We start from the raw sequence: 26,322 nt of genomic DNA on the forward strand, positions 1-26,322 counted from the left end.
TTTTGGTTCTTCTTAAAAGATTAAACTATCCAAAGTACATTGCGATTCAAAATGATACAATAATTAGTAACATTAATACTTTCAGGGCTATTTATTTATTTAGACATTAGTTTAGGCGATCATGTTGCCGTAGTAGTTCCTAAAGATTTTCAAAATACAAAAATAAGATAACTTTCTTAGTTAAATTGAGATTTTAAAGTAATTCAATACAAAAACCGAGTAGAATAAATAAATATTTGTAGATCAATATTTTTACATGATATTCTACGTAATATTTTGGCCGATCCCAAGTAATTTGAATAAAGGCGAGGAAAAAGAAGAAGATTCTACACGATAATTTACTAATCAGTATACTATGTGCAGAAAATTCGTATGTCAATTATGCGCACGTGTTTTTCAGATATTTTAACCTATTTTGAATCTTTTTCTGTAAGAAAACTTTAAAAACTCAATAGGTTTTTAAAATTAAGCATATCAAAGTGTAATATCAATTTTTTTTTTTTTGAAGAACTTAAATTTCTAAGATCTTGAAAAGAAAACATGTTTTAAAAAATAAAAAGTACACTTAAGTCAATGCAAAAAAGGCAAAAAACCTTAATAACATCTCAATATTTGTTTTTACTGTTATAAAATTCATTTATACACTTTTTTGAGGTGAAATTTTTTTGTAAGATTTACTTTTTGTGAATATAGAATTACTTTTCTAAATTATTAATGCCGTAAACTGGTAGTAATTTACAAATCTATTTTTAGTAGACTTCGAAAAGAGGAGAAGGTTATCAATTAGGTTGTATTTTTTTTTTATGTTTATTTCAACAGAACTTTGTAATTTATAAACCGATTATAAAATTGTTTTTTATTTAATAGAATATGTTTTCAAATTGGCCCCATAGAAATTTAAATTTTAATGGATGAATTCATCAAAAATGGTTAAGTATTTTGATTTTTAAATCAAAACTACTAGAAAAATATAATATCCAAGTAAACGATACTGCGTATTTTTCAGTTAAATTTATTTTGCGAATTAATACAACATGATATTAAATACACTTATAATTGTATAAAAATGTCCTATAACTTTTGCCGTCAAAACCATTTATAAAACTAATATTAGCAACTAGTGATAAACTTTTATTATATTTGATCACATCTAAAACTAAAAAAAAAAAAACCCAGCACAGGGGGGCGCGGCACAGTGGTGACGTGGCATAGTTGGATCAAGTATAATGATATCTGACAGTGATTAAAATCACTATCAAAAAAAAAACGCTTCGATGCAAATCTTTAGATAGTGTTTAATTTTAAAAAATTGGTGGATTATNTCATAAACGTAATATTTTATTTGTATAATTTTATCATTATTGCCTATAATGATAGAAAAATATTGTGTTTGCTAAAACCTGTCAATGAAACAAAAAAATTTGGTAAGTTTTTTGCCCGTACGGCTCTAATCCCATCCCGACCTCTTTTTGTCACATAATTTCCGGTATATTTCCGAAGAAAGACCGGCAATACCTCGTGACACTATAATGACTATGCCAAATGTGTAAAGTAAAACTCTTTTATGACGGAAATGGTACTTTTCAACACTGCCCATCGCCACCGTTGCTTCAGCGGTAATACAGAATATAAGAAAAGTATTATTTTTTAACAACACCAAATAGAAAAAATATAATAGACACAGCACAATTATTTAAATTCATATTTTATAAAAAAAAATGTCAATTATTTATTTTAAAGCAATATTATACATCCAGATTTAGACTAGGAGATTCCCAGTTGAAAAATATATTGCTCGAGTTGCGCTTATTATCCATCTGTCGCTTATATAATAATAATATTAAAATTAATTCATTAGTTATAATTAAAAAATGAAAAATATATAACATTCAATTTATTTTATAAATCAATCTTATCCATTCCGGAACTAAGTAGAGGTGAACGGGACACATAAATCTGTTCCAGTGCTTTTGGGGCTGCATACATAACACAGGTGTAACTAGGGTTTTGTTTTTGGGAGAAATATACATAGTAAACATTTTTATTTTTAAAAAAATTGTATCTTTACCATGTAATCATTATTATTTGGGGAATATAACCCACTTCAACACCCTCCCTTCTGACACAAAAGCCCCACAATTATGATTTGCCCTGAGCCTCGTATAACCTAGTGCCGACACTGAAACTTAGATTTGTAATAAATAACAATAACAGTATTTTTTTGTTTTCAAAATAATTAAACATAATAAGTTTAAAATACACATTAACCATAAACCCGGGTTTTTAAGAAATTGCCAACGCGCCAAATAAAAAAAATACTAACACACACACACACACACTCATTCGAACGTTTATTATAATTTATAATGTTCACCAAATGTTTCAAAAACATTGTATTGTGAAATTTTAACGTATTTATTTTAGTCCAATATGATAAAGTTACAAAACAAAAATTATTTTATGAAGTTCAAATTTTTGTTTTTCTTATATTTTCTATAATGAAACAAAAATATTTTGCTTGACATTATCGTCATGGGGTCCTAAAAATGCGGGTCCTGGCGTCATTGCTCTTAATGTCCTCCGTTAAATCTAGTCCTGTTTAAAAAGAGGCAAGTTCCTTAACGTACCTCTAAGGAACGTTTTGATATCATTAATCTTGTCATAACTAGTTACCAATTTTATTTTTTTTTTCGACTAATACCTGAAACCAGTTGTACATAAAGTAGGTGTCTCGGCCAGCTTCTATTTTTTTAACAATTTTTAAAATATAATAGTAATTGATCACTTGTGGCTAATATTATTTGCTGATTTAAAAACTTCTTGACAGCATCNGTAATATTATTTAAAATGTATAAAAACATATCTTGTTGTATGTATGACATTTGCTGATTTAAAAACTTTTTGACAGCATCTGCATGATCATTATTATTTAAAATACGATCGTACACATTTTAACTTGAAAAGAATAATTTATCTGGTCTTTGACCAGATTGACTACGTTTTTTTTTCGACCGAAATAAAGTCTTCAGCCCATTTTAATAATTATTTAAATCTTCAGGTGAATTATACGATAAAATATCAAAAGCTTTTCCAGATCTAATGTCCGAACATACGCCTTTGTAATAATGCTTTTAACTGTTAAAATAAATTCCAAATTGTTTCTACACTTAGAAATTAGGTGCGGATCTCCTAATGTTGACTTAAAGTTTTGACACAAGTAAAAATAACATACAAATATCTGGACATCAAGAAATGCATTAAGCGCAGCTGTGAATATGGCAAGTTCTCAAACTATCCATAGTGGACTCAAATTTGTATTTAGTGTTTTTATCATGTCAAACAATTTTTGATGAAAATTATTTTTTTTTTTGGTAATAAGGCCGGTGATCCCATTTTACGCTACAATAGGTAAAACGATTTTAACCTGATAAGAACCCCAAAATCAAACTATTATGTTTACTATTTATATGTATCAAAGTATATAAAATTAAATGCATACCTCCTAAAGATTCTGCTAAAATTACATTTGTTGCATATTGTAATATAATATTATAATAATTTTATTTATAGCCACTGAATCAATTTTAAATGATTGTTTATTTAATTTGAGTTTGAAGAAAACACATTTAACATTTTTTAATAATAAATGTTTGCCTAAATTATAACTTGGTACTTATTTTATAAAACAAATTAAAAAATTTTAATTTATTTATAACTAAAAAACAATTTTATTGTTATAATTGAAAACAATCAATATTGTGTAATATTCAGACCGAAACAATGAACCGAAAAGTGAAAACGATACAGTGTTTTGTGCAAAACGAAAACAGACAAGTATGAAAAATCTCCGCTCTGGTAATAACGGGTTAAGTGTTTTAATTACAGATTTTATCGCCAAACGAGCAAAAGAACAGTGGGCTAATTAAATTTGTCAAGTTAACAAATGCTGGGCAGGAGGGCGACACGATGTAGCAATGACGAAGAATGGGCCGGTTCCATTATTAGCAGCTTTGGAATGCCTATGTAATGGCCGGGAGAGAAAACCAAAATCGTCATCCCTTTTTGTGTGCTACAGCCCGTTTTAAAAGGCATTCCTGATTTTTATTACATCGTCGCCGTGAGTATCTCCCAAAAGGTTTAGCAGTAGGACGAACGGGGTTTATTGGATTCCCTTTTCGCCTCCGTTTGCCATCCCTGTTGTCGCTGGATGTATATTATTGTAGCTAATAATATTATGTCCTTTTCTTTCAGTTTTCAATTTCTCTACTATGGGTAATATTTACATAAAAAATGCTTTATTTATGCCACACTATTAAAAATTATTATTTCTGTAAAAGGTAATTTGTTTATAATGGTGCACAAACAATTATAACTATTTATAAAAAATATACATAATATGATGGATTTATTACTGATTGAGTTTACAATTGTGGTTATTTTTTATTACATTTTTTTCTATGATAGTGGCTAAATCTAAAATTAATCAAAAGAATATTTTTCAAATATTGGCTAATTAAAACAATGTGAATTCATGAAGTTTTTGCACTAGTTGGTCAATTTTTCTCTAATTAGTGTAATTTTGGGTTGAAATATTTATACGAATATGCCTTCCTTGTATTTATATTTCTCTCTTTTTCTTCTCCTAAAGGTCTTCCCTTGTTAAAAAATTTGGTTTTCCATTCTTCCCTGTTTATAGTCAGTATTTTCATGTCTGCTTATTAATTATAGCCAGCTTGTCTTGTCATTTCTTTTAACTATGTCTTTCTTGTTCTTTCTCTTCTTTCATGTTTATATATACGTCCCTCGAATATGTTCGTTAAAAACGGGTTAAGTGAACGAACATTTTCCCGTTCCATTCTTTTATGATATTTAACAGAATCCTATTTTCATTTACTTGGTTTAATATATTTATGTTACTTTTAATTCTATCCAACTGACCTTCAATAATCTTCTCCATGACCATATATTCATGGCTTCCAGTTTCTTTTTTATTATTTTTAAAAAAATATTAATTTATAGAAGATATCTTATTTCTTATCCTTAGGTTGAAGTGTTAAAAATATTTCCTTCTTTTTTTCTTATGACTTAACATTATTTTTAGCTTCTTCTTATTTTATATTCAAAATTTTTGTATTAAATACAATATTCTATTATAAAATTTTATTTACGTGCTAAAAACTCATAATTGGATATTATCAAAATAACATAAGACTTTACCAAATGGAGAAAAAATCATTTGCAATAAAAAAAAACTTGAAATATTTAGGTTAGCGGGATAACTAAGAGAGTTTGGGAGTTGTATTCTCCCTTTTTACACTTATAAAGCTAATTTTGGGTATATTTTTAAAAAAATATATTTTAATACCTTCCAGAAAAAATACTTGTTTACATTTTTTTTATCATTACCTACTTGTATAAACTAATGAAATTGATCACAAATGATAAATTTTCAATATCAACGATATATTGTTGATTTTTAATTATAAAATGCATTACTGAAATAATAATACATCTAAAAAAAATAATATTAATAAAAAATAACACTATTAATGCAATAGGAACGTATTAAAAAATATATAAAGTTCAAAAAAGCCGCTTGTTTTACTTGCTGGTTATTTTTACTACACATATTTTAAACAAATATAACACACATTATTAATCACATATAAACGAAAATAAGAAAAAAATCACTGGCCCTAATTACNTAAACGAAAATAAGAGAAAAATCGCAGGCTCCAATTACAAAATAAATTGTAATACTACCGAGCGTTCTATCGGGAAAAATTATATTTCTCAATAGGTCTGATTAATTAGAGTTAGACGGTTAAGACTGTAATATTTGGAAAATTATCCAACAAAATAAATTTGGTATTTATCGTCTTGTAAATAATCTGCTTGTCATAAAAAAATCTTCCTTTGATCAATAAGTTATTTCTGTGACATTTAATAATGCTTTATCATGATGTCTATCCTAAATACTAAACGAAAACAATTTAGTCACGATTGCACATTGAAGTAGCCACTCCATGAACCTTTACAAAAAGAAAATACACGATATAACTCTGTCATATCCCCGTCTCTGTTTNCGATATAACTCTGTCATATCCCTGTCTCTGTTTACGCGGGTGGATTCGCAATGGTCGGTGTACATAAAAAAAAAATTGATTACACATTTTATTAAATAACAACGACGACCATGTACAATTGCTAATACAACAAACAATAAGCACACGCAAAACCAGCAACGGACCGAGGGGTGAGCTGCCTTTTATATGGTTGACATCACCGCTGTTACACTCTTCTATTGGGTTGGGACGGGGGAAACTAGCGTATAAAAATTCCTCCGTCTCGTTACACGCAATATATACAAAGTGAGAGGGTGCGCTTAAAGTCTTTAATCTGTTGAACACGCGGATCTAATCGTCCCTCACAAGCCTTTAAACGTGAAACGCTCGTCATTAAAAAATATATATGTATGATGATGATGATAATAATAATAATAATGCGACGACAAAAAAATGAACACTGTTCAAAAGGCGGCTCGTAGATTTTTATATTAAAAATAATAAACGTTACGCGGAATTTCAATTAGCTTTTGACTGAAGCGTTGTACGCCTATTAGTTATTAAAATATGTACACTGAATATTATCGTGTGATCTTCGTACAAAACACCGTAGAACTGTTTATCTAATGCCTATGATGATATTTAAATTTAAGTGTCTGAAATATAAGTACTACATTTGAAATTAAATATAGTTTTAAAAAGTCATTTTATTAGCCGTTATCGACAGTTATATAAATGACATAAAAATATGACTTGATTCTACAATGAAAATAAACAGAAAATAGTTCGGCGTTTTTCTTTTTTAATTGCTCTTTATTAAAAAAATTTTCAAAATTTAGGAGTAGTTGTAACAATTTCTACAACATTAATACTGTGTACATACATAAATTCAGTGCGTGTATTGTGGTGCTTCTTTCGAATAACCATTATTATTGAAACGATTCATCAACCTCACCCTATTCAACAAGACCCGTTACTTGTAAATGTATATGGAAGTTTAGCTGTTCGATTTTCATGAAAATTAAAAGTTAATGTTGACAAATAAATCACTCGAAAAGGACGAGCAGAAGAAAATCGAAGATACTTAAACTTCACGCACGCTAATTTATCGACAGCGCGTTATTAAATTCCCATTGACTGTAAAATCAATTATTATAATCTTTTGTAAAGTATGTTGTCTTGGATATCAGCTACGCTGACATAAAATTTACACTGAAATAACAACTTAGTAAAATCAACAAATTCATTTTTGTTATTTAACATCAATCATTTTTTACAAGAATAAAAAATTTATCGAGCAAATAAATATTTTGTTCGAGTAACAAAAATATAATTGTTTTAACAATAAAAAAAAAATGTTGGCTGTATTTTTTCTTTTTTGATAAAAACTTTTTGTTCTACTGTTTGAAATTATTCCAAACGGCAGTATTTTGTTTTGAAATTCGTCGGTATTGTAATAATATTTGTAATCTAACAACATGAAAGCACTTTTAGAAAGGAGACAATGACCATAAAGAATTTTCGTGGATGATTTCGCTTAAAATACGAACGATTTATCGCATATAGGTACATGATAATCCAAAGCAGCTTTCAGACATTTATGATGATGTTTGACCGACCGGAAGTTATTTTAATATTCATATATTTTGGAATGCTTTTGTTTGTGTATAAAATTACACACCGTTTGGTTTCTTGTTTGTTAAATGATTAGCATTTCATAACTATTTCAGCTGCATAATATTACAATTATTTTGTATGACATAATTGTTTAATACGTACTATCACCGTATTCATGTTATCAAGGGTTACCAAAGTTTACGGGCCCGTCAGAAGCTTTTGAAATAAATATATCATTTTGTACACGTCACAATGATAATGATTATTTTACTAGAGGATCGCGAGTTTTCATCAGTTATAAAACTTCCTATATGTCTAAAACAGTCAACGTGTTTTTCAATGATTAATGTTCCACGAGTAAAACTGGACATTACATCTTTTAATAACAACCCACAAAGGGACACGTTTTATTGTGTTATTTACGTAATTTGAAATTTGTGAAAGGATATTAGGGTCGTTTACTAGACAAGGAGAGGAAGAAAAAATCTCACACACACAAATGGAGCACTAAGAGAAAAGGTCCCTTTTTAAACAATTTTTAATAACAAAATAAAAATACATAATTTATCAAGATTTAAATAATAAACAAAAAATAAGGTGTAAAAAAAAGATGATTAATAATTTTTTTTTTATTTAATTAAAAAGAATTCAAATAGCGATTGTTACTCTTGTTTGAGCATGTGGGTCACTAGCTGTAGATGGTACTGAAGGGTAAATATGTATAGGCAAGTCCCACACCATAGTTTCAATGGCAATGTGTTCAGGGCCAGTCCAGCAAGAACCTTCTTTGGTCTTAACCAAACGTTCACCACTTTCTTTTGTGCTGGTGACAAACTCAAAATGTAGTCGCCATTTGACACTTACTGATAGTATTAAATTTCATACAAAGAAAAAGAAACAAGATTAATTATATTTAATATGATTGATAAACTATAATTTTTACTGAATAATAAATAATTTTAATACCTAGAAGAGTATTAAATGCAGGTGTTACATTCAAAGGAATAGCTAGTTGTAAAAATGACTTTAAAGTATTTGCACAAAATTGATGTTGAGTGTTGTATGAAGAGATGGACACATTGTCTTTACGAAACTTAGGATTGGAAACAATAAATTCTTTATTCACTTCTTCTTCACACTGTAAACTAACTGTAAACTAAAAAATACAAACAAATTTATGTTATTTGATGGTAATTAATAAATCACATTGAACAATTGCATAGTAAATGTTTATAAGATATTATACAGTGTAATTTAATAACTATACTAAAATATTCATAACATAATTTCTTAATAAAAATATACTGGATACAGTTTTACTGTGGATTTTCTTATTTTCATAACTCATGATGATATCAAGTATATAATTGAACAAAAATTATTATTTCTCAGTATAATTTTAAATGTAATATAAAATTTATTTTTTCAAACAATTAGATGGAAATTAGTTTAAATAATTTTTAATAATAATAATTAAATTTGTCATATTGATGTTATAAAATTTAGACAAGTATATTTCACAATAGAATATTAGAATATTACTATGTTATGCACCTCTCTTGTCAATACTTAAAAATTATATCAATTCAAGTATATGTATCTAAAAACTGGTAACTAACCAGCCAAAACATTATTTAGTCCATTCTCCATCTAATTATAAATTTGAGTGTAGCAAAAATTAATGTAGTTGGTATTGTGATGATAATTTGCAATGCTTAAATATTGAATAATCTATTGCAATAACCAGCTATCTTCATTTCTTGAAATTGTTCAGGGTATACATAAATTAAATAACTTTAGAGTAAAACTCTGTATATAAGAATATCACCATAACATTTATTGGGTACATCTTATAAAAATTTAGGAAAAAGTTTACATTTTTTTATAATTTTGATAGGTTTATTGAAAATCACTGTAATACAAGGGAAAACACCAATTTTCAACTTTTTTTTACATAATCTAGGAAATTTTTAACAGTTTTAATTTCAAGTCATTGATATAATATTTTTGAAGGGTTTTTAAAGAATTTAAATCATTATTGGATTTTTGAATATGAATACAAATGTCAGAGTTAAAAATGTTTAATATCTTTAAAAATAAACGATGAAAATTGCCATAGATAATAGGTAGGCATGTAAAAATTAACAATTTTAAAAAAACTATAAAAAATATTTATTTTGTTTTACAAATTTTTTCTTTTACCTTGAATGTAAATAATAAATTATTTATCAATTGTCAATATTTTATCGAACAAGGAAACCCAGACTAATTAAAGCATTTTTGAAAACTGAACATAATAAAATGTCTAAGAAATGATACAACCATGAAATCCCTGGTAGATTTATGTCACTCCATTTTGTATTCTTGATATAGCTAGTTAACCATATATGTTTTCATTTGTAAAACAAATTGTTACTATTTTAAAAGGATGTTAACTTTTTTTTTAAAAAAGATAGAAAATAGGATTTTTATTCTAAAAAAAAAATTATAAAATTTATATATTTTTGTGGATATTATATAGTTAAACACAGGGATTGAAAATGTTTCACTTTAAGTTCTGTTTCGCAGTTTGTTCAGGTTAAACATTTTTTTATATTTAATTATGCCTGCTGAAAGGAACCTCAAAACTATCATAACCCTTTACTAAAAAATATTTTATTATAATTAGTAAATCCTACGGAAAGCAAGTGCTCTTTTAAAAAAAAATGTTATTTATTTATTTATTAAATTTAATACTATAATAATGGGACAAAATATCAGTTACATAGTTTTAAGATTTAATTTAAAGACAAACTACAAACAAATATTTAATAATAAAAAGAAATTGTAGGTTGTAATATTACCTCAATACATGATACATCAGTCTGTTCAAAATCAAAAGTTCCAACTATGTCTTCTCCAAGTCTATAAGCTTGTTTAAACAAACAAAAACGAGCTACTTTTCCTTTAGAATTTGTTATATTATAAAAATTTGGACTACGTTTTGCTGTTATGTTCTGAAAAGTCATACACCCCAATTAATATTATAAACTAATTTGAATATAATTAAAAATACAACAATCATATTTAAAAATAGTAGTATTGAAAAGTTTGTTCAAAATAAATACAGCAAAAGTTTATTTTGAGGGTAATGTTTTACAGAATGATGTTGGGTAAATTTTAAATGCACAAGTTTCTATATAGAACTTACATTTAATATGATAATAACATGTATAATGACAAGAATTTTTCAGTCTAGTATAAAATCTGTTAAATATTCTATGAGAAAAAATAAATTTATAATTATTTGAATTATTTACATACATCACAAAAAAAAATCTTCTTATCATAAATTATAAATGATAAAAATACCTGTAAAATTTGAAGAGCCATATCACTTTCTTCATGTTTATCCTTGGATTCTATAAATGGATTACTTGGTGATAAGTCTACACTATTTTCACATGTTGCTCCTTCTGTTAGCCCTAAAAATTATTACAAAGAGAATTAAATTAAAATTCTGTAAGTTATTTAGATTACTAAAATTACCACAAATTACAACAACCCGAAGAGGCACTCTTAATAATTTAATAGGACAATTTAAGCGCTGCATTCCAACAGTAATTTTATAAGCATATTTTACCAAATGACCTTTATATGATGGTGGAGCATCATTTGATAATGTTTCACTGTATAAATCTATAATATAAAATTTTTTAATTAACATACGATACTCAGGTTTCATAACCAACAATTCATCATCATCTAGCCTCGATCCCAACTATTTAGGGTTGGCAGTACCTTATTGATTTGACAGAATTTTAACACTGGCTACTGACCTGATCTAACTTCATTATGGCTAAGGAAACCAGTAGAAGGGCAAGGTATATGTTACTGTTAAAGTTACCATATCATCACCAATTCGGAAACTAACAGAAATAGCACAGCTAAACATCAACACTAAGACAATACATAACTTACTTAGTCTGTTTTATAACCAACAGTTTATTTTATAAAAAATTCCTTTTTTTTATATTTTATTTAACAGGCATTACAAAAGACTTGATACAGAGTAAAAACACTATTATTTTTATTTTTATAATTCATTTATAATCTTGTATTCTATTGCTTGTAGTAAATGATAAAAAAGACTGTTATACTTATATAGTTCTATTACATAGAATTATATCCATGATTCAATGGCTTATGTATGCCTGACAATCTAAAATATGTCCTTTAATCACATCTATTCTAATTAAAAAAAACTGAGACTATTAGAACTAATAAAATATAAATAATTTTCAAAAGAGAAAAACAATCATTAAAGTTTTAATGGTGATTAATGAAATTTTTTAGAACAAAAAAAAATATATTTTTTTAATAAAATCAAATTGACATTTTCTGCTTGGATTATAGATGATAATGAAATTTTTTTTTACTTATATGACTTATCAGCTTTTATAAAAAAAGCTTAATATACTCTTTTCAAATTACTCTTTCAAAAAAAAACTCATATATGTTAAATAAATACTAACAAGATTTGCTTTCACCCGGTGATAATCTGACATCACAAAATAAAATTTTTGGTTTTGTAGACAAAACAACATGCCCATGTTCACTTAAACATGGTGCAAAAGATGTTTCAGAATTGCCCAAGAAACGTTCATCTTTAGTAACACTCATATCAAGTGGAAAATTTATAATATCATTTGTTAAACAAAGACAATTTATCTGTACACTCGCCCATGCTAAATTCTCTAAAACATTACTGTACAAATAAAACAAAAATTAAAAAATTATATACATATCTTTTTTATAAATTTATTATTTACATACTCATTACTCTGACTTCTAGAATCTGATGGTAATGGAGGATGTGTAAAAGTAATACAGCATCCAATTTTGCTACCAGGCATAAAAATAGGTCCACCAATAAGTTTAGTTGACACTTCTATCATTTTTTTAAGTTAAAAAAATTGTTCAATATATTTTATTAATTATAAAACTAAATAAGAGTACATTATATTCAATTATTAAGACAGAGATTCATTATTACAGAATATTTCAAATTCAAATTCGAATTTAATTAAATTATTTAATAATAAATATTTATTTTAAATTAATTAATTTGAAATGATATGGTACATTTACTGCATAAAAATACTATGATTGCTATTGTGGCCATGTATAATGATAAGATTTATTTCCAAATCAGCTGAGTTATCAGATTATGATGTCTTGATAATTTTGATTAAAATATTTTGTAAGCCGGATAGATAAGTTCGAGATAAAAATATTATTACACATGTTGTGAAATCCACATAACGATTTAAGGTCTCTAAGCTTTTTGTTGTAAATTTTAATACCATGTTTGACTTATTATATTATTTTTTTAAGACTTATCAAAAAATTTACCACTGACTTTTTGATTTAAAATTGAAGTAAATTAGTTTAAGTGAGGAACGTATTCTAAATTTGAATCATGTTAGGTATAAGGAACTTTTTCTATAGTTCGTGTTCTAAATTGTGTTTATGGCGTATTCCTAACATGGTATTGTATATCATTGCATTATTTATTTTATAATTACTAAAAATTAATTTAACATGGAAATTATTTTTATTGTAGAATAAACTTGAATGTACTATTTCATCACAATCTAGATATATTTATAAATCGTCATTAATAAAAAAAAATATTTATGTAAGTTGAGTAATAATGTTTATCATTCCTAATAAAAGTGTAATAGTTATGCAATAAACACTTATAATTCTTATTAATTTTAGTCAAATATATGGAAAAGACATTCAAGTAACATAAAAACTATTGAAACAGATACTAAGTTTGTTGGTTACTGGTTTCTTGGTTGTAGTGGAATGGTTTTTGTTGCTGTTGCTTTAGGTGGAGTAACCAGACTTACTGAATCAGGTTTATCTATGGTTCATTGGAAATTACTCGGTGAAAAATTACCAACTACTCAGAGTCAGTGGGATGAAGAATTTAATAAATATCAACAATATCCTGAGTTTAAAATGTAAATTTTATGTAATGTATATTTGTTAAATATTTTTTTAACTAAAAGGTGTTTAATAATTATTGTTAAAGTAGTTTATAAAATAAAAAAGTGGAAGTATCAAATGTTTAATGTACCAAAAAGAAATCATTATTTTAAAAAACATTTTTTAAGATGATTAATCATTTTTTTTTAATTAAAATGAAAATGAAATCATATTACTTAATAATATGAATCACAATAAAAAAACATTTTATAAATTAGCTGAATTGGGATCTTATAAATAAATAAGCTCTAATAAATCATTTAATTTTTTGTTGAAATGAATTATGAATTCCAATATTCAATGACTTGTTATAAAAACAAAAATCTATGTTTGTTGATTACTTATTGTTCTAGTATGCATTGTTATGCTAATATTTTATTACAGTTAAAATTAATTATTTTAGTAGAGAACCATATTTTTGCAAAAAAGCCTAATTTGGTTCTTATTTTGATAAGAAATTGTAATGTTACAAGTATTTTTCAAAATTTAAAAGTTAATGTTAGTATTTTTTATTTGGGTTATATTTTTATTTTTTCAAATACATTTTTTAAAACATTAATGTTAAATGATTATTTTCTATTTTTGCTTGATGTATATTTTAAATTCTTAAAATAATATTTAAAAAAAACATTATTAAAATGGACTAAATTCCTTAAATTATGAACCATATATAAGTTTTTGAGAGCTTAAAATTATTTGTTTGATTGCATACATTTAAAGGTATCATTTTTTAATTAATAATTAGGATAAATTCAAGGATGACTGTTGAAGAATTTAAATGGATATGGTGGATGGAATATGCACATAGAACTTGGGGTCGGTGTATTGGAGCAGCTTTCTTTATTCCAATGAGTGTATTATGGTTAACACGTAAACTGAGTCGTACATCTAAAATAAACTCTATGATTTGTTCTATATTATTAGCAGGGCAAGTAAGTTTCTAAGTAATTTTGTAGTATAATTTAAAATTACCATTATTATCATTGATGATTCAATTATTTTTAATTTATATTCAAAAATGTTTCAGGGACTTATGGGTTGGTACATGGTTAAATCTGGTTTAGAAAATAGATTTGACAAACCTACTGATGTTCCTAGAGTATCTCAGTATAGATTAGCTTCCCATCTTGGTTTAGCATTCATATTATATTCATTTCTACTAACTAACTCACTACGAATACTTTTACCAGTTAAAATTATGGGAACTGTTAGTAAAAAAATTTTTAGATTATCTATAGCTGCTACAGGAATCGTGTTTCTAACAGCTATGTCTGGTTTGTATATTATTTATTATTCTTATTTATTTATTTATCATTATTATTAGTATTACTATTTTTATTTTTTTATTAAGATGGACAGTTTGGCCGAGTCAGTAATGTTCAAATACTTGATGTACATTATAACAAATTCGAGACTCGGTCACATGTATTTTCACTTGCTGAACAATAGATTAATTCAGCAATTGGAATCACCATCCCTCTCTCCATTGATGGTCTAACCATTCATCATAGAACATATAAGGTTAAGAAAGCTCCTGTTTAGATAATGCTGCATTGGCCTTTAATGTACTATAAAAAGCCAAAAAAATTTTTTTTTCTTTCGATTTATTACAAATTTTGAATGATTAATATATGAATTATGATAATATCATAATACATATTATGTATTATTATTTATATACTTATAAAATTTTTTTACTTACAATTTTAGGAGCATTTGTGGCGGGTTTAGATGCTGGGTTGGTTTATAATTCATTTCCTAAAATGGGTGATAACTGGATTCCTGATGATATATTAAATTTGGACCCTATTATTAGCAATGTTACTGAAAATCCAACTACTGTTCAGTTCAATCACAGAATACTTGTAATTAAAAAATAGTTTGATAATTAGTATGTTTTCCATATTTTAAAAAATACTTTATAATTTTATTTTTATTAGGGTATGAGTACTGTATCAATTTTATCTGCATTATACATTATGTCACAGAAAAGTAAATTACCTCCTAGAGCCAAAACTGCTGTCACAACTTTAGCTATTTTTTCTTGGTGTCAAGTAAGCCTTAATTTTGCAAAAATTAATATTAAAAATGTAATTAAGCTTTTTTATAGCCATGTAAATAATTAATACAGTATCATTATTCAAGTAACATAAATATCTCACACTGATATAATATTTTAATGATATTTTCTTTAACTAAATGTTAGCTTCGATGCAAAGCTGAGAAGGTATTAATTTTACTATAATATATTTTTTTTTTCTATTGCCACTTTTTTCAACTCACTGGACCAATTTTGATGAACAATATGTCAATAGATCACAAATCATATTTAGTTGAAGACTTTACCCTTGAAAATTGAAAAAATTTCTGTCGCTCCACGTTAATGGGGAAAATTTCCAAAAAAAAAAATAAAATTTTTCAAATCTGTACATTTTTTCTTAAAATTACCATAACTTTTTCAAAAATTAACAAAACAACTTAATTTTTTTTATATTAAAACCTTAGATATTTCCCTTTCATTCGATATAATTTTTTTAAAAATCTAACACTTAACCTGCTCACAAGGGGGGATTTAAGATAGCAACTTTTTTATGAAAATTAACTTTTGAAATTGTTCCTGAAGTAATGCGTCCTAAAATATAAATATAAACAAATTTCAAATTAAAGCTCTGTCATATACTATAAAATGAAAAAAAAAGATACTATTTTTGTTTTAAAATTTTGATTTTCGATTTTATATGTTCAAGTTTAAATTGCTATAACTTTTAGAAAAATGTATGTATCAACACACATTTTTTTTTCTAAATACATTATATATACCTCTTTCATTTAATATACTTTTAATTTAAATTGGAAAATTTCCCTTTATACAGGGGGCGTTCAAAACTTGAAACATACATATAAGAAGTATCACTTTTTCATCTTAACTTTCGAAAATGTTTGGGAAATAATGCGTCCTTTAAACATATGTCAAATTCAACCTCATAATAAATACTTTAAGTTCAAAAAAAAAAAATTGTTCCAACACTTTTTCTTCTATAGGAAAATGGCTGTTGAATTTAATGAAAAATATAATTTTTATGTAGAAATCACTGTTTAACATGAAATATTTTAATACATAAAACTGCCATAACTTTTTAAAAAATGAACAAATTAAAATTATTTTTTTTTATATTGAAACCTTGGATATTTTTCTTTTATTTGATATAATTTTTTTGAAAATCTGGTGCTAAATCTGCCCTCAGGAGGAATTCAAAAAATCAATTTTTGCACACAAGTTAAGCTTTTTTAATGAAATTTTTGAAAATGTTCCTGAAATATTGACACTTTTATTTAATCTTAAATTAAAGCTTATATTATATACTTTACTATGAAAAAAAAAAAATTCAAAATATAGATTTTTTTCTTAGTGAAAATGGCTACTGTATTCCAAAATATGTCATTTTTTATGTTAAAATTCTGTTTTGTATTTTATTTTATTTTAAAATATCTTACAAGGGAAATACACTGACTTTCATGAATATTATACTATTTAATTGACATAGAATAATGTTCTTAAGACATAAGAAGTTAAACTTATTTAAATATTTTTGCTTTTTTATATAAATCATTAATCTAAAAATAAAATTATTTTTAGTTTCATCTCCATTTAACAATGGATTTTTACAATTATAATGAAATTTTATAATACACTCAATTGAGTAGATCTTTTTAATAATTTTTTTTCATTGGTTTTTTTAGTTAAAGTAAATCATTAAAATTAATTCAGTTCTGTATACTTCAATTGTAGAATCTTTTTAAACACCAAATGTTAATTAAAAATGATTACTATAATATCTATTTAAGTGATCTATTATGATAAAAATGCAAAAAAATTTGAGCTTTTCTGACAAATTTACCATAAATAGTAATTATAAAATTTGCTCACTCCATATTAATCTTAACAATACCATTTTTTACTATTTAATGATGTCAATTTCAAACTTGCAAGTTAAGCTAAAAGTTATGGCTGTGAATTTTTTTTTTTTTTTTTATCATAAACTTTCACAAAAAAAGTAGGTTAAAAATGATTACTTTTAACATATTAAAAATCAAAATCAGTAATAATTTGAATTATTAATTGAACAATTAATTATAAAAATTATATAATATATAATTATATAATATATAATTAAAAAAATGTATATTATATTTTTGAATCTAAGAATTACTAATCTGGATATAATAAAGGAAATAGAAGTTGATGTTGCTTTTGTAATTATCGATCAATTTCTTAGAATTAAACACTATAGATTTGCATTGAAGTGTTTCTTTTGATAGTGATTTTAATCACTATCAGATTAAATCTATATTGGACCCATCTATACCACAACCCCACTGTGCTGGATATTTTTTCTTTTAATTTAAAAATAATTAGAGGTTTTAGAAATATATCATGTCTTAAAAAATGTGTTATTTGGAAATCCTAGAAGTTTTAGTATTGATTAAAAATTCATCTTATAGTATAATTTATTTAAAAACTATACTATGCAAAATGATGTACTAATTATTGAACGATTTAAGCACTTTCCTAATAGTTTAATATACACATTGATTTTGTGTATAAATAAAGATTTAAAGGAAATGATTCTTTTTTAGTCTATAATGCTTATTTTTCATATGTATTTTGTGTTTTTTAAGTAATTTTTCTGTAATATATTTATACAACTTTTCAAGAGTTCATCTTTGTATTCTAAATTAATTAACTTTACAAAATAATAATATCAATGTAATAATGTTAATTTCAGATGGGGCTTGGACTTTTAACACTTTTAACATATGTTCCTACTTATCTTGCTGCAGCCCATCAATCGGGGTCACTTACATTACTTTCACTCTCTTTATGGTTAATTCACGAACTTAAAAAATTGCCGAGAGTAAAATGAGTGGAGTAGAAATATAAATTAATTTGTATAGTATTCATTAAAAGTATATTTATTATAATGAAACAATATTCAATTTATTAATTGTATTTTTTTAATTAATGTATATAGTTATTAAAATTATTGTTTTTAAAAAAAGTTTAGTAAATTATGATTCTAGACATTTGATACTATTTCAAAACTAGTTTTTTGAAATGTATATATTTAATTGTATAAAATGATAAAGTTGTAGTTTTAAGAAGTATTTAGTTTACTTCATTATGTAATACTGATATTCTATTTGTGTTTACTATTTAGTTGTCTAGTAACCATTTTAAAAATTAAAACAGTAAAAGTCAACAAATAGTATGATTTTTTTTTTAATTAATATTAATGGGATATTTTGTTTTGAAAATTAGATAAATATTTTATATACAATATATTGTATTTAAAAATTAACTCATCTAATGCCTAAGGTAAGATAAATAAGATGTATCCAAAAAGATATTGTTTTAAAAGTTTTAGAAATATTTTTAGAAAAAAGTTCCAAAAAACCATAAGATTAAAAAGAAGCTAAAAAAAGCAATGTCAAAAGAAGTAGAGAGTACAGTATTATCAACTCCACCACCACCATTTCCACTCACTCAAGGAGAGTTTATATTTATACATGTTGGCCAAGCAGGAATTCAAATTGGATCAGCATGCTGGGAATTATTTTGTTTAGAACATGGTATTAATCCTGATGGAACTGTACAAAAATTAACAACTAGTTCTACTTCTATATTTTCTTTATCTCAAATGGGAAAATATGTACCTAGAGCTTTGTTAGTAGACACTCAACCTTCAGTCATTGGTATATTATGTTTAATTAAAGTTAAATATTTATGTTTTTTAATATATTCTGAATGATTATTTGTTTAATATTATTTAGATGAGATTAGAACAGGTGCTTATAAAGATTTATTTCCAAGCCAAAATATTTTTACTGGTAAAGAAAATGCAGCTAGTAATTTTGCAAGTGGTCTATATGGAATTGGAAAAAGACTATCAAAATCTATATTAGATCAACTTAAAACATTAGCTGAAGACTGCAACTCATTGCAAGGAATTGCAATCTTCAGATCTATAGGTGGTGGTACAGGTTCTGGATTGGGTACATTGCTTATTGAATCGATTAAAGACTTATATTTAAATAAAACAGTTCTCGATTTTAATGTGTATCCCTCACCTCAAGTAAAAATTTTTTAAAATTATATTTATTAAGATCTTATTTTTCATATGTTTAATCTTTCAGTTATCATCAGTGATTGTTGAACCATACAATGCAATTCTAACTACACATCATGTTTTAGATTTGGTCAATTGTTCTATGATATTTGATAATAGTGCATTGTACAATATATGTTTTAAATTAGGAATTATAAAACCTACATATACTAATATTAACAGGATAATATCTCAGGTTTAAAATTTAATTTAAATATATAATTAAAAAAAACATTTGCTTCAGCCTATTATTTANTAAATATATAATTTAAAAAAACATTTGCTTCAGGCTATTATTTAAATTACTGAAAATTCTAGTTAAAAGTTAAAAAAGTTACTGTAAAACTTCTTTACAATCTCATTAATTTTAATTAAATTTTTAAAACAATACATATTTTTTTGTTTAAAACTTCAAGACTTAAAATAATTAAAAATATACATTTTTACAAGAATTTATTTACAAAAATACTCATAAATTTATTTTATAAATCCATTTTGTAGAATATTTTATTAAAATTACTACAATAATATCTCAAGTAAAAAATAAGTTCTAATCAGCCTTACATGTCAAATTTAGTTTAGAATAATTGCCATATTATCATGATACACAGGACCAAAAAATTTGATCCAATAAATTTTATTGTGTAATAAAATTTTCTTACTTACATGTTATCTTTTCTCTAAGACAAAATTTTTATAAATATACTAGTTATGTCCAATGTTATACACAGGTTAAAAATACCAAGTTATGAAAATCAGATACACATTTGAAACAGAGTAGTAAAAAAACACATACCATATGGGGCTAACAAACCATTTTGATATAGCTTATAAAAATAATAAGTAACATGAAAATATTGTTTTATAGGTTTCATCAGGTATAACATCATCTCTTCGTTTTGAGGGTTCTTTGACAAGTAATTTATCAGAATTACTGAGTAATCTTATTCAGTGGCCTAGACTACATTTCCCATTAATTACTCATGCTCCTATTATGACTAATATTAATAATTTATCAGCTAATTCACAACTTGCTCGTATGTGTTTCGATGTTAACAATCAAATGATTATTGCTGATCCTCAACAAGGAAAATATTTATCAATTTGCATGATGTTTAGAGGTGATTTAACACCTACTGNTATGATGTTTAGAGGTGATTTAACACCTACTGATGTCAATACAACAATTGCTTTTATTCAACGAGAACATACTATTCCTGTGACAAATATGAATTCTCCACCATTTAAAGTTAGTTATAGTAAAAAATAGTTTAAGATGTTAATTAATCCATTTAAAATACTCTCATAACTTCATGGTAATACTTATTTATTGAAAACATTTTTAGTTTGGTTTGTGCTATCGGCCTCCTATTACTGTGCCGAATAGTGACATAGTTTCTACTGCCAAAACAATAACTACATTGTGTAATAACACAGCAGTTAGGTATAGATGGGAAAATCTTTTAAAAAAATATGATACTTTAACAAAAAAAAGAGCCTTTATGCATCACTATGTAGGTGAAGGAATGGAAGAAGGAATTTTCACCTCAGCTAAACAGAACATAATAAAATTAATAGCAGATTATGAAGAAGTAGAAAAATAGTAAAAAATGATAAATAAATACAAACTATAAAAGTTTTACTGTTGATCTATTGTTACTTTGTTTTATGTATAAAATTATTCAACTTAAATTAAAAATCTAATAATAGAAAATAATAATTATTTTCTATTATTTAAATTATTTAAGACACGTTAAAACTTATTTACTTTATATATTATTTATATTTTTAGAATTATCAATAAAAAAATATTTTGTAGTTGAATGGATATAACCCATGTAGCAAATTTAGACATATTCAAGTACTTATCAATACTACATTTAATTGAGAAGAGCGGGTAAAATTAGCTTCTCATTCAATCGTTTTTAGTTCTTGATAAATTATTATATTATTGACTGCTTATAGTAATTAATTAATATTTCATAATGGTAACTTTATATTGTAGTGTAAAAATAAAATGTTTAAACACTAAATATCTTGTATAACTTAAATCAAAATCTGCATTTTTGTAAAGTGAAATTTAAGCTCACTAATTTGAGTTTCACAAACGTTAGCTTTATTTCTTAATTTCTTTTATTTTTATGACTAAACTTTTTTAAAACTAAGACATTTTTTGGCATTTTTATTAGTGGGATAAAAGATGTGTATATAGTTCAATCAGATTTTTTTAGCTTTGTAACATAGGAGGGAACCGATTTTATTTATTAATCTTTTATCTTCTACGTAGAAAATAGTTTAATTTAATATAATCTAAAATCCATTTGTCAAAATATTAATTTTGAAAAAGCTCGTTGAATACCTATTGTCAAATATTATCTATATTCATCTGTATGTCAGTCTTTTGTAATCTTTTAGTAATATATTGTTCTTAATAAAACCATTCACTCATTTTTATTGTTGATTTTATTTTATTTTTTTAATTTTACATAATCTACAGTTATTATTCACCAATAGCAATTTAAATATCTAAAAATTTATATATCCGATAAGTTTTTTGCAAACGTAAGTTATTTTAAAATAACAACAACCTATAATTTTAATTAATTAAGAATAAATAGTATTTAATTGACCAATATTATTGTGGATAGATGTTTTTTTATTTAATAATAAAAAAGCGAATATCATTAGTATGTCGAAATTTGCGTATCAATATTAGAGAACTTGTTTATCTAAAATTTCCGGTATATCTAAAAGTAACTAAAATATCTGATTTCACATTTGAAACTATAAGTTTTATTACAAACTAAAATAAAAAATGGGTGGAAGTTCAGTAATAACATGGTGTGCGATCCGATTTTGTTATAAAAATTCCGCAGAAAGGGAGTTTAGGTGAATAGTAAGCTCTAGATACGAACACTTTTTCAAAACATAAAATTTTAATAACGCAGTGGGGAAATCCGGAAATACAAGTAAAATAGTTGATGATGATGCCGTTACTTCAAAATTCCCTCTTCTACTAGAAATGTTTAACAAAACTAGATTGCATGATAAGGCTTCGTGTTCAGTTCATTTAATCTTAATTTGTGGTTTTATTTGTTATCTCCACCGGATAATATATAATGCACAGAGTTGTACTCTTTATTATAATAAAGAACAATGATTATTCCTTATCGTGTTTGATGTTATTTATTATTGTAATTTTAAATCAGCATTTGAAAATCCTTTAAAAAGCAATATTTGCTAATTCCCATTCCGGTGTTAAAAAAAAGAAATGTATTTACATACAAAGTTTGAAACATATTAGTTGTGTGTTCCAAAAAAAATTTTTTTTCAATGAGATCTTACAAAATAAATATTTTTTGAAAAGAGTAAATTTAGATTAAAGCAATTGAGTGGGAAGACACAAATACTCATCCCTCGAGTATTTTGGTTCTGGTAAAACGGCTGTTAACTTCTGCCAACAGCTAATGTAATGTTGACACGATGTCTTGTTGGGTTATAATTTATTTAAATATTTAACCGTTGTACTTGTCCGTTTACGTTATTATCACATAATAGACATCACTAATTGATAAAAAAATTATTTGATAACATATAGTATATGATATCAAATATTTAATATAATACAGTACACTACATAGTTATATTTTTAATTTTGAAATGTTACTTATATATATATTGTTCGGACAACGCTGTTAGTCGTCACCACACATGTTCGTGTGTTGCGTGCGTACCGCATATGCAGAGAGAAACAACTATTGTTTGCATACGACAAATGTATTTTAACTATTTTACTATTTAAAAAATTGCATTTTTAATAAAAATGTAGATAAGATTATACAATTAATTTTCTTCTTTTAATTCATTTTAGTAAGGTGTACGATCGTCCCGTCGTCCAAGCCACGAGCCGCCACTGCTACAAAATATAACATACATAGTATAAAAATTGTAAAAAATTTCAAAAAGAGTAAGTCAATGGGGAGATCTATCAACTCCATTTGACTGCCATTATAATATGTTTATCAAAATATTATTTAACATTAAGTCTTTTAATAAAAATATGTATGTTGACTATACATAGTGTTAATAATTTTTAAACTGTTTAATGTTGTACATCATATACACCCTCCTATATAATAATAATGTTTTAAATGAATTACTTACTAAAAACTTATTGATTAATTTATATTTTATTTTTTGCTAGAGCCCTCAATTTTTTTCTCTACTTCTCCCTCACTAATAATCCGTGGGGGGAAGCTTCGACAAGGACTTGCTGAGGAGCAATAATATTAAAATATAACCCATCGTAAAAATATCCTAGATACACCACTGTTGTATTATATTATATACTGTATATTATTTATAGTTGTATTATGTCTATAAATAGTTATAATCTATTATATTCTGATATTCAATGAGTACATTTTAAAAATTTCTTGTTTTCATTTAAAATGCAAAGTTAAATTGAAAATGTATCAACAATTTGTGTGATCAAAAATAGATATAATTGATGCTTCAAATATTTTTGACAGTTCAATAAGCAAGAAAAAGCATTCATTATTAATAAAAAAATTGAGCATTAAAGTTTAGGGTAGTACTTTTAAATTAAGTTAGAAAATAAGTTCCACGATATTTATTGACTATATGACAATACATTGAATTTAAAGTCGCAACTCATAAAGTTCATGATTTGTTATCGACACTAAAAACTGTTGCTCGCAACTCTTTATCATTTTAAATGGTATTAAATAAAGTTACAGCTCTGATATTGTCTCGTATTTGTACAAAATGTTATTACAAGACAGTTTCTACAAACGAGTTGATGTATTATTTATTAAATCTAAATATTTGATAAGAGTAAAATGATAAAAATGTAAATATTTGATAGAATAGTTATCAATAGCAAAGTGCTTAAAATTTGTTTGATAAAATTTCATAAATTTGTTTTTAAAACATTTAATAAATTTGTTTTTAAAACATTTAATATTTTGAATTGTTCTCTATTAGTGGTTAAATCTTGGGACGGACACAATCTTATAGATGACGTATATTAATTTATTTAATAGTTGATGGAGCCTGTAATTATTCATTCATTTTAATTTGACAATCGAAATAAATATAAGGTAAGGTTTATAACACTATTTTTGAATAATAGATTTACACTAGTGTTATAGTAAACTCTAAATATTAATAAAATTAATATTAATGCGTAATAACAGGTTATTTATTATCGTTTACATGACAAGTACATAACACCTTTTAATTTTAGACCGCTATTAATCTTTATTCAAAGATGAACCATTAGTTGTTTTGGAGTGTAATTCAAACTACCTTACGTACAGTGGCGTTCTCAGGGTTTCGTCTTAGGGGAGATATACCCCATATCCCCACAGTGAGAACGCTCATGCTCCCCTCCCCAACTTAACCTAGGTTAGAGTTCTTTTTCATGAGTTTAATTAAAATAAATATTTTTATTCGTACTTAAAAAAGTAATACTTATTAATATATATGTACAAGTTCAATATAATTTATAAATCGATAAAATATATTGTTTTAACTTAATAATTTTTGACACATAATTTAGCTTATCATTACTGAACTTCAATTAGATTTTAAGTCAACAAAAGGAAAATGTAACAAGTATGCCATTTAATAGTTTCGAATTCCCATGTGAACACAATGTACTCATACGTTATCGTTTACTGAGTGGAGATACACTTATAGTTGGTCTCCATGTGTTTAACTATGAGAATATTTTTTTCATGTTTAATGTTCTACTATCTTTCGGTTACTTTATGCATATATAAGAAGAGCATCGACTATTTTAAAATTAAAAGGGTATTATTGTTTAAAGTAATTCATTTTTGGAGTTAATAAGATATTTTAAAGAAGATTAGTGTTGTCAAAAAATAATTATGATTTTAAAGTTAAATTAGCTTTAAGATTATTCTAAATACTCTTACTATAGAATACAGTTTTACAAAAAGCAAACATATATTTATGTTGTTCATTTTTAAATTATTACGAGCTTAATTAATCTCTTAATCTCTTGGAAATTTCGAGAAAGATTTAATAATTAGATACTAGAAAACCGGGATTTATATAGATAAATTGAGAAATCTTTAAAGTTTTGGTTGGTTTTTTTCTGGATATATAAGTTACTTAAGTTAAAATAGTAATCGCTTAGAGATTACTATTTTACTAACTAGAGATTAATTAAAATAATTACTTGTTTTAATTGAGATATTAAATTTATATTAACTTAAATTATCTATACAGCATAATTAATGTACGAATCTGAAATAGAAAAACTTTTTAGGGTAACTAAATTACTTACTCATGTCGTTATTAATAGGACTATTATTTTCAGTGTTAGCGAAAATTATAATCAATAGTTTGCTAGTTTTTTAATCACATAGAAATAAAAATGTTATTAT

General features: G+C 25.2%; 5 protein-coding genes across 5 annotated transcripts in view; 3 read left to right on the forward strand and 2 right to left on the reverse strand.

Moving 5' to 3' along the window:
• Nucleotides 1-26,322, reverse strand: part of LOC126908192 (bifunctional endo-1,4-beta-xylanase XylA-like) — a gene marked incomplete at its 5' end in the record, with an annotated part of 256,907 nt that overhangs the window by 51,337 nt on the left and 179,248 nt on the right. The gene's annotated exons all lie outside the window — the stretch shown is intronic.
• The window catches only part of LOC126908628 (3'-5' exoribonuclease 1-like), a 30,929-nt gene that overhangs the window by 1,933 nt on the left and 2,674 nt on the right, over nt 1-26,322 (forward strand). The window lies entirely within an intron of this gene.
• LOC126908623 (RAB6A-GEF complex partner protein 2-like) lies at nt 8,185-12,746 on the reverse strand. Its single transcript, XM_050690864.1, has 7 exons — nt 12,498-12,746; nt 12,197-12,429; nt 11,211-11,360; nt 11,034-11,146; nt 10,526-10,678; nt 8,649-8,838; nt 8,185-8,545 (listed from the first exon to the last, which is right to left on the reverse strand). The coding sequence occupies exons 1-7, from the start codon at nt 12,617-12,619 to the stop codon at nt 8,331-8,333; spliced, it is 1,176 nt and encodes a 391-aa protein (XP_050546821.1). The 5' UTR covers nt 12,620-12,746; the 3' UTR covers nt 8,185-8,330.
• LOC126908620 (cytochrome c oxidase assembly protein COX15 homolog) lies at nt 12,953-18,674 on the forward strand. Its single transcript, XM_050690857.1, has 8 exons — nt 12,953-13,212; nt 13,288-13,362; nt 13,446-13,693; nt 14,464-14,650; nt 14,746-14,992; nt 15,429-15,583; nt 15,659-15,772; nt 18,506-18,674. Exons 1-8 carry the CDS (start codon nt 13,144-13,146, stop codon nt 18,641-18,643), a joined length of 1,233 nt encoding a protein of 410 aa, XP_050546814.1. The 5' UTR covers nt 12,953-13,143; the 3' UTR covers nt 18,644-18,674.
• On the forward strand, nt 19,072-22,280 carry LOC126908615 (tubulin alpha-2 chain-like). Its single transcript, XM_050690852.1, has 8 exons — nt 19,072-19,095; nt 19,157-19,472; nt 19,551-19,852; nt 19,914-20,081; nt 20,754-21,006; nt 21,040-21,134; nt 21,232-21,488; nt 21,705-22,280. The coding sequence occupies exons 1-8, from the start codon at nt 19,087-19,089 to the stop codon at nt 21,706-21,708; spliced, it is 1,404 nt and encodes a 467-aa protein (XP_050546809.1). The 5' UTR covers nt 19,072-19,086; the 3' UTR covers nt 21,709-22,280.

The sequence above is a fragment of the Daktulosphaira vitifoliae genome, unplaced genomic scaffold (assembly GCF_025091365.1).
Source record: "Daktulosphaira vitifoliae isolate Bord-2020 unplaced genomic scaffold, ASM2509136v1 Scaffold_5, whole genome shotgun sequence".
Taxonomy (NCBI): domain Eukaryota; kingdom Metazoa; phylum Arthropoda; class Insecta; order Hemiptera; family Phylloxeridae; genus Daktulosphaira; species Daktulosphaira vitifoliae.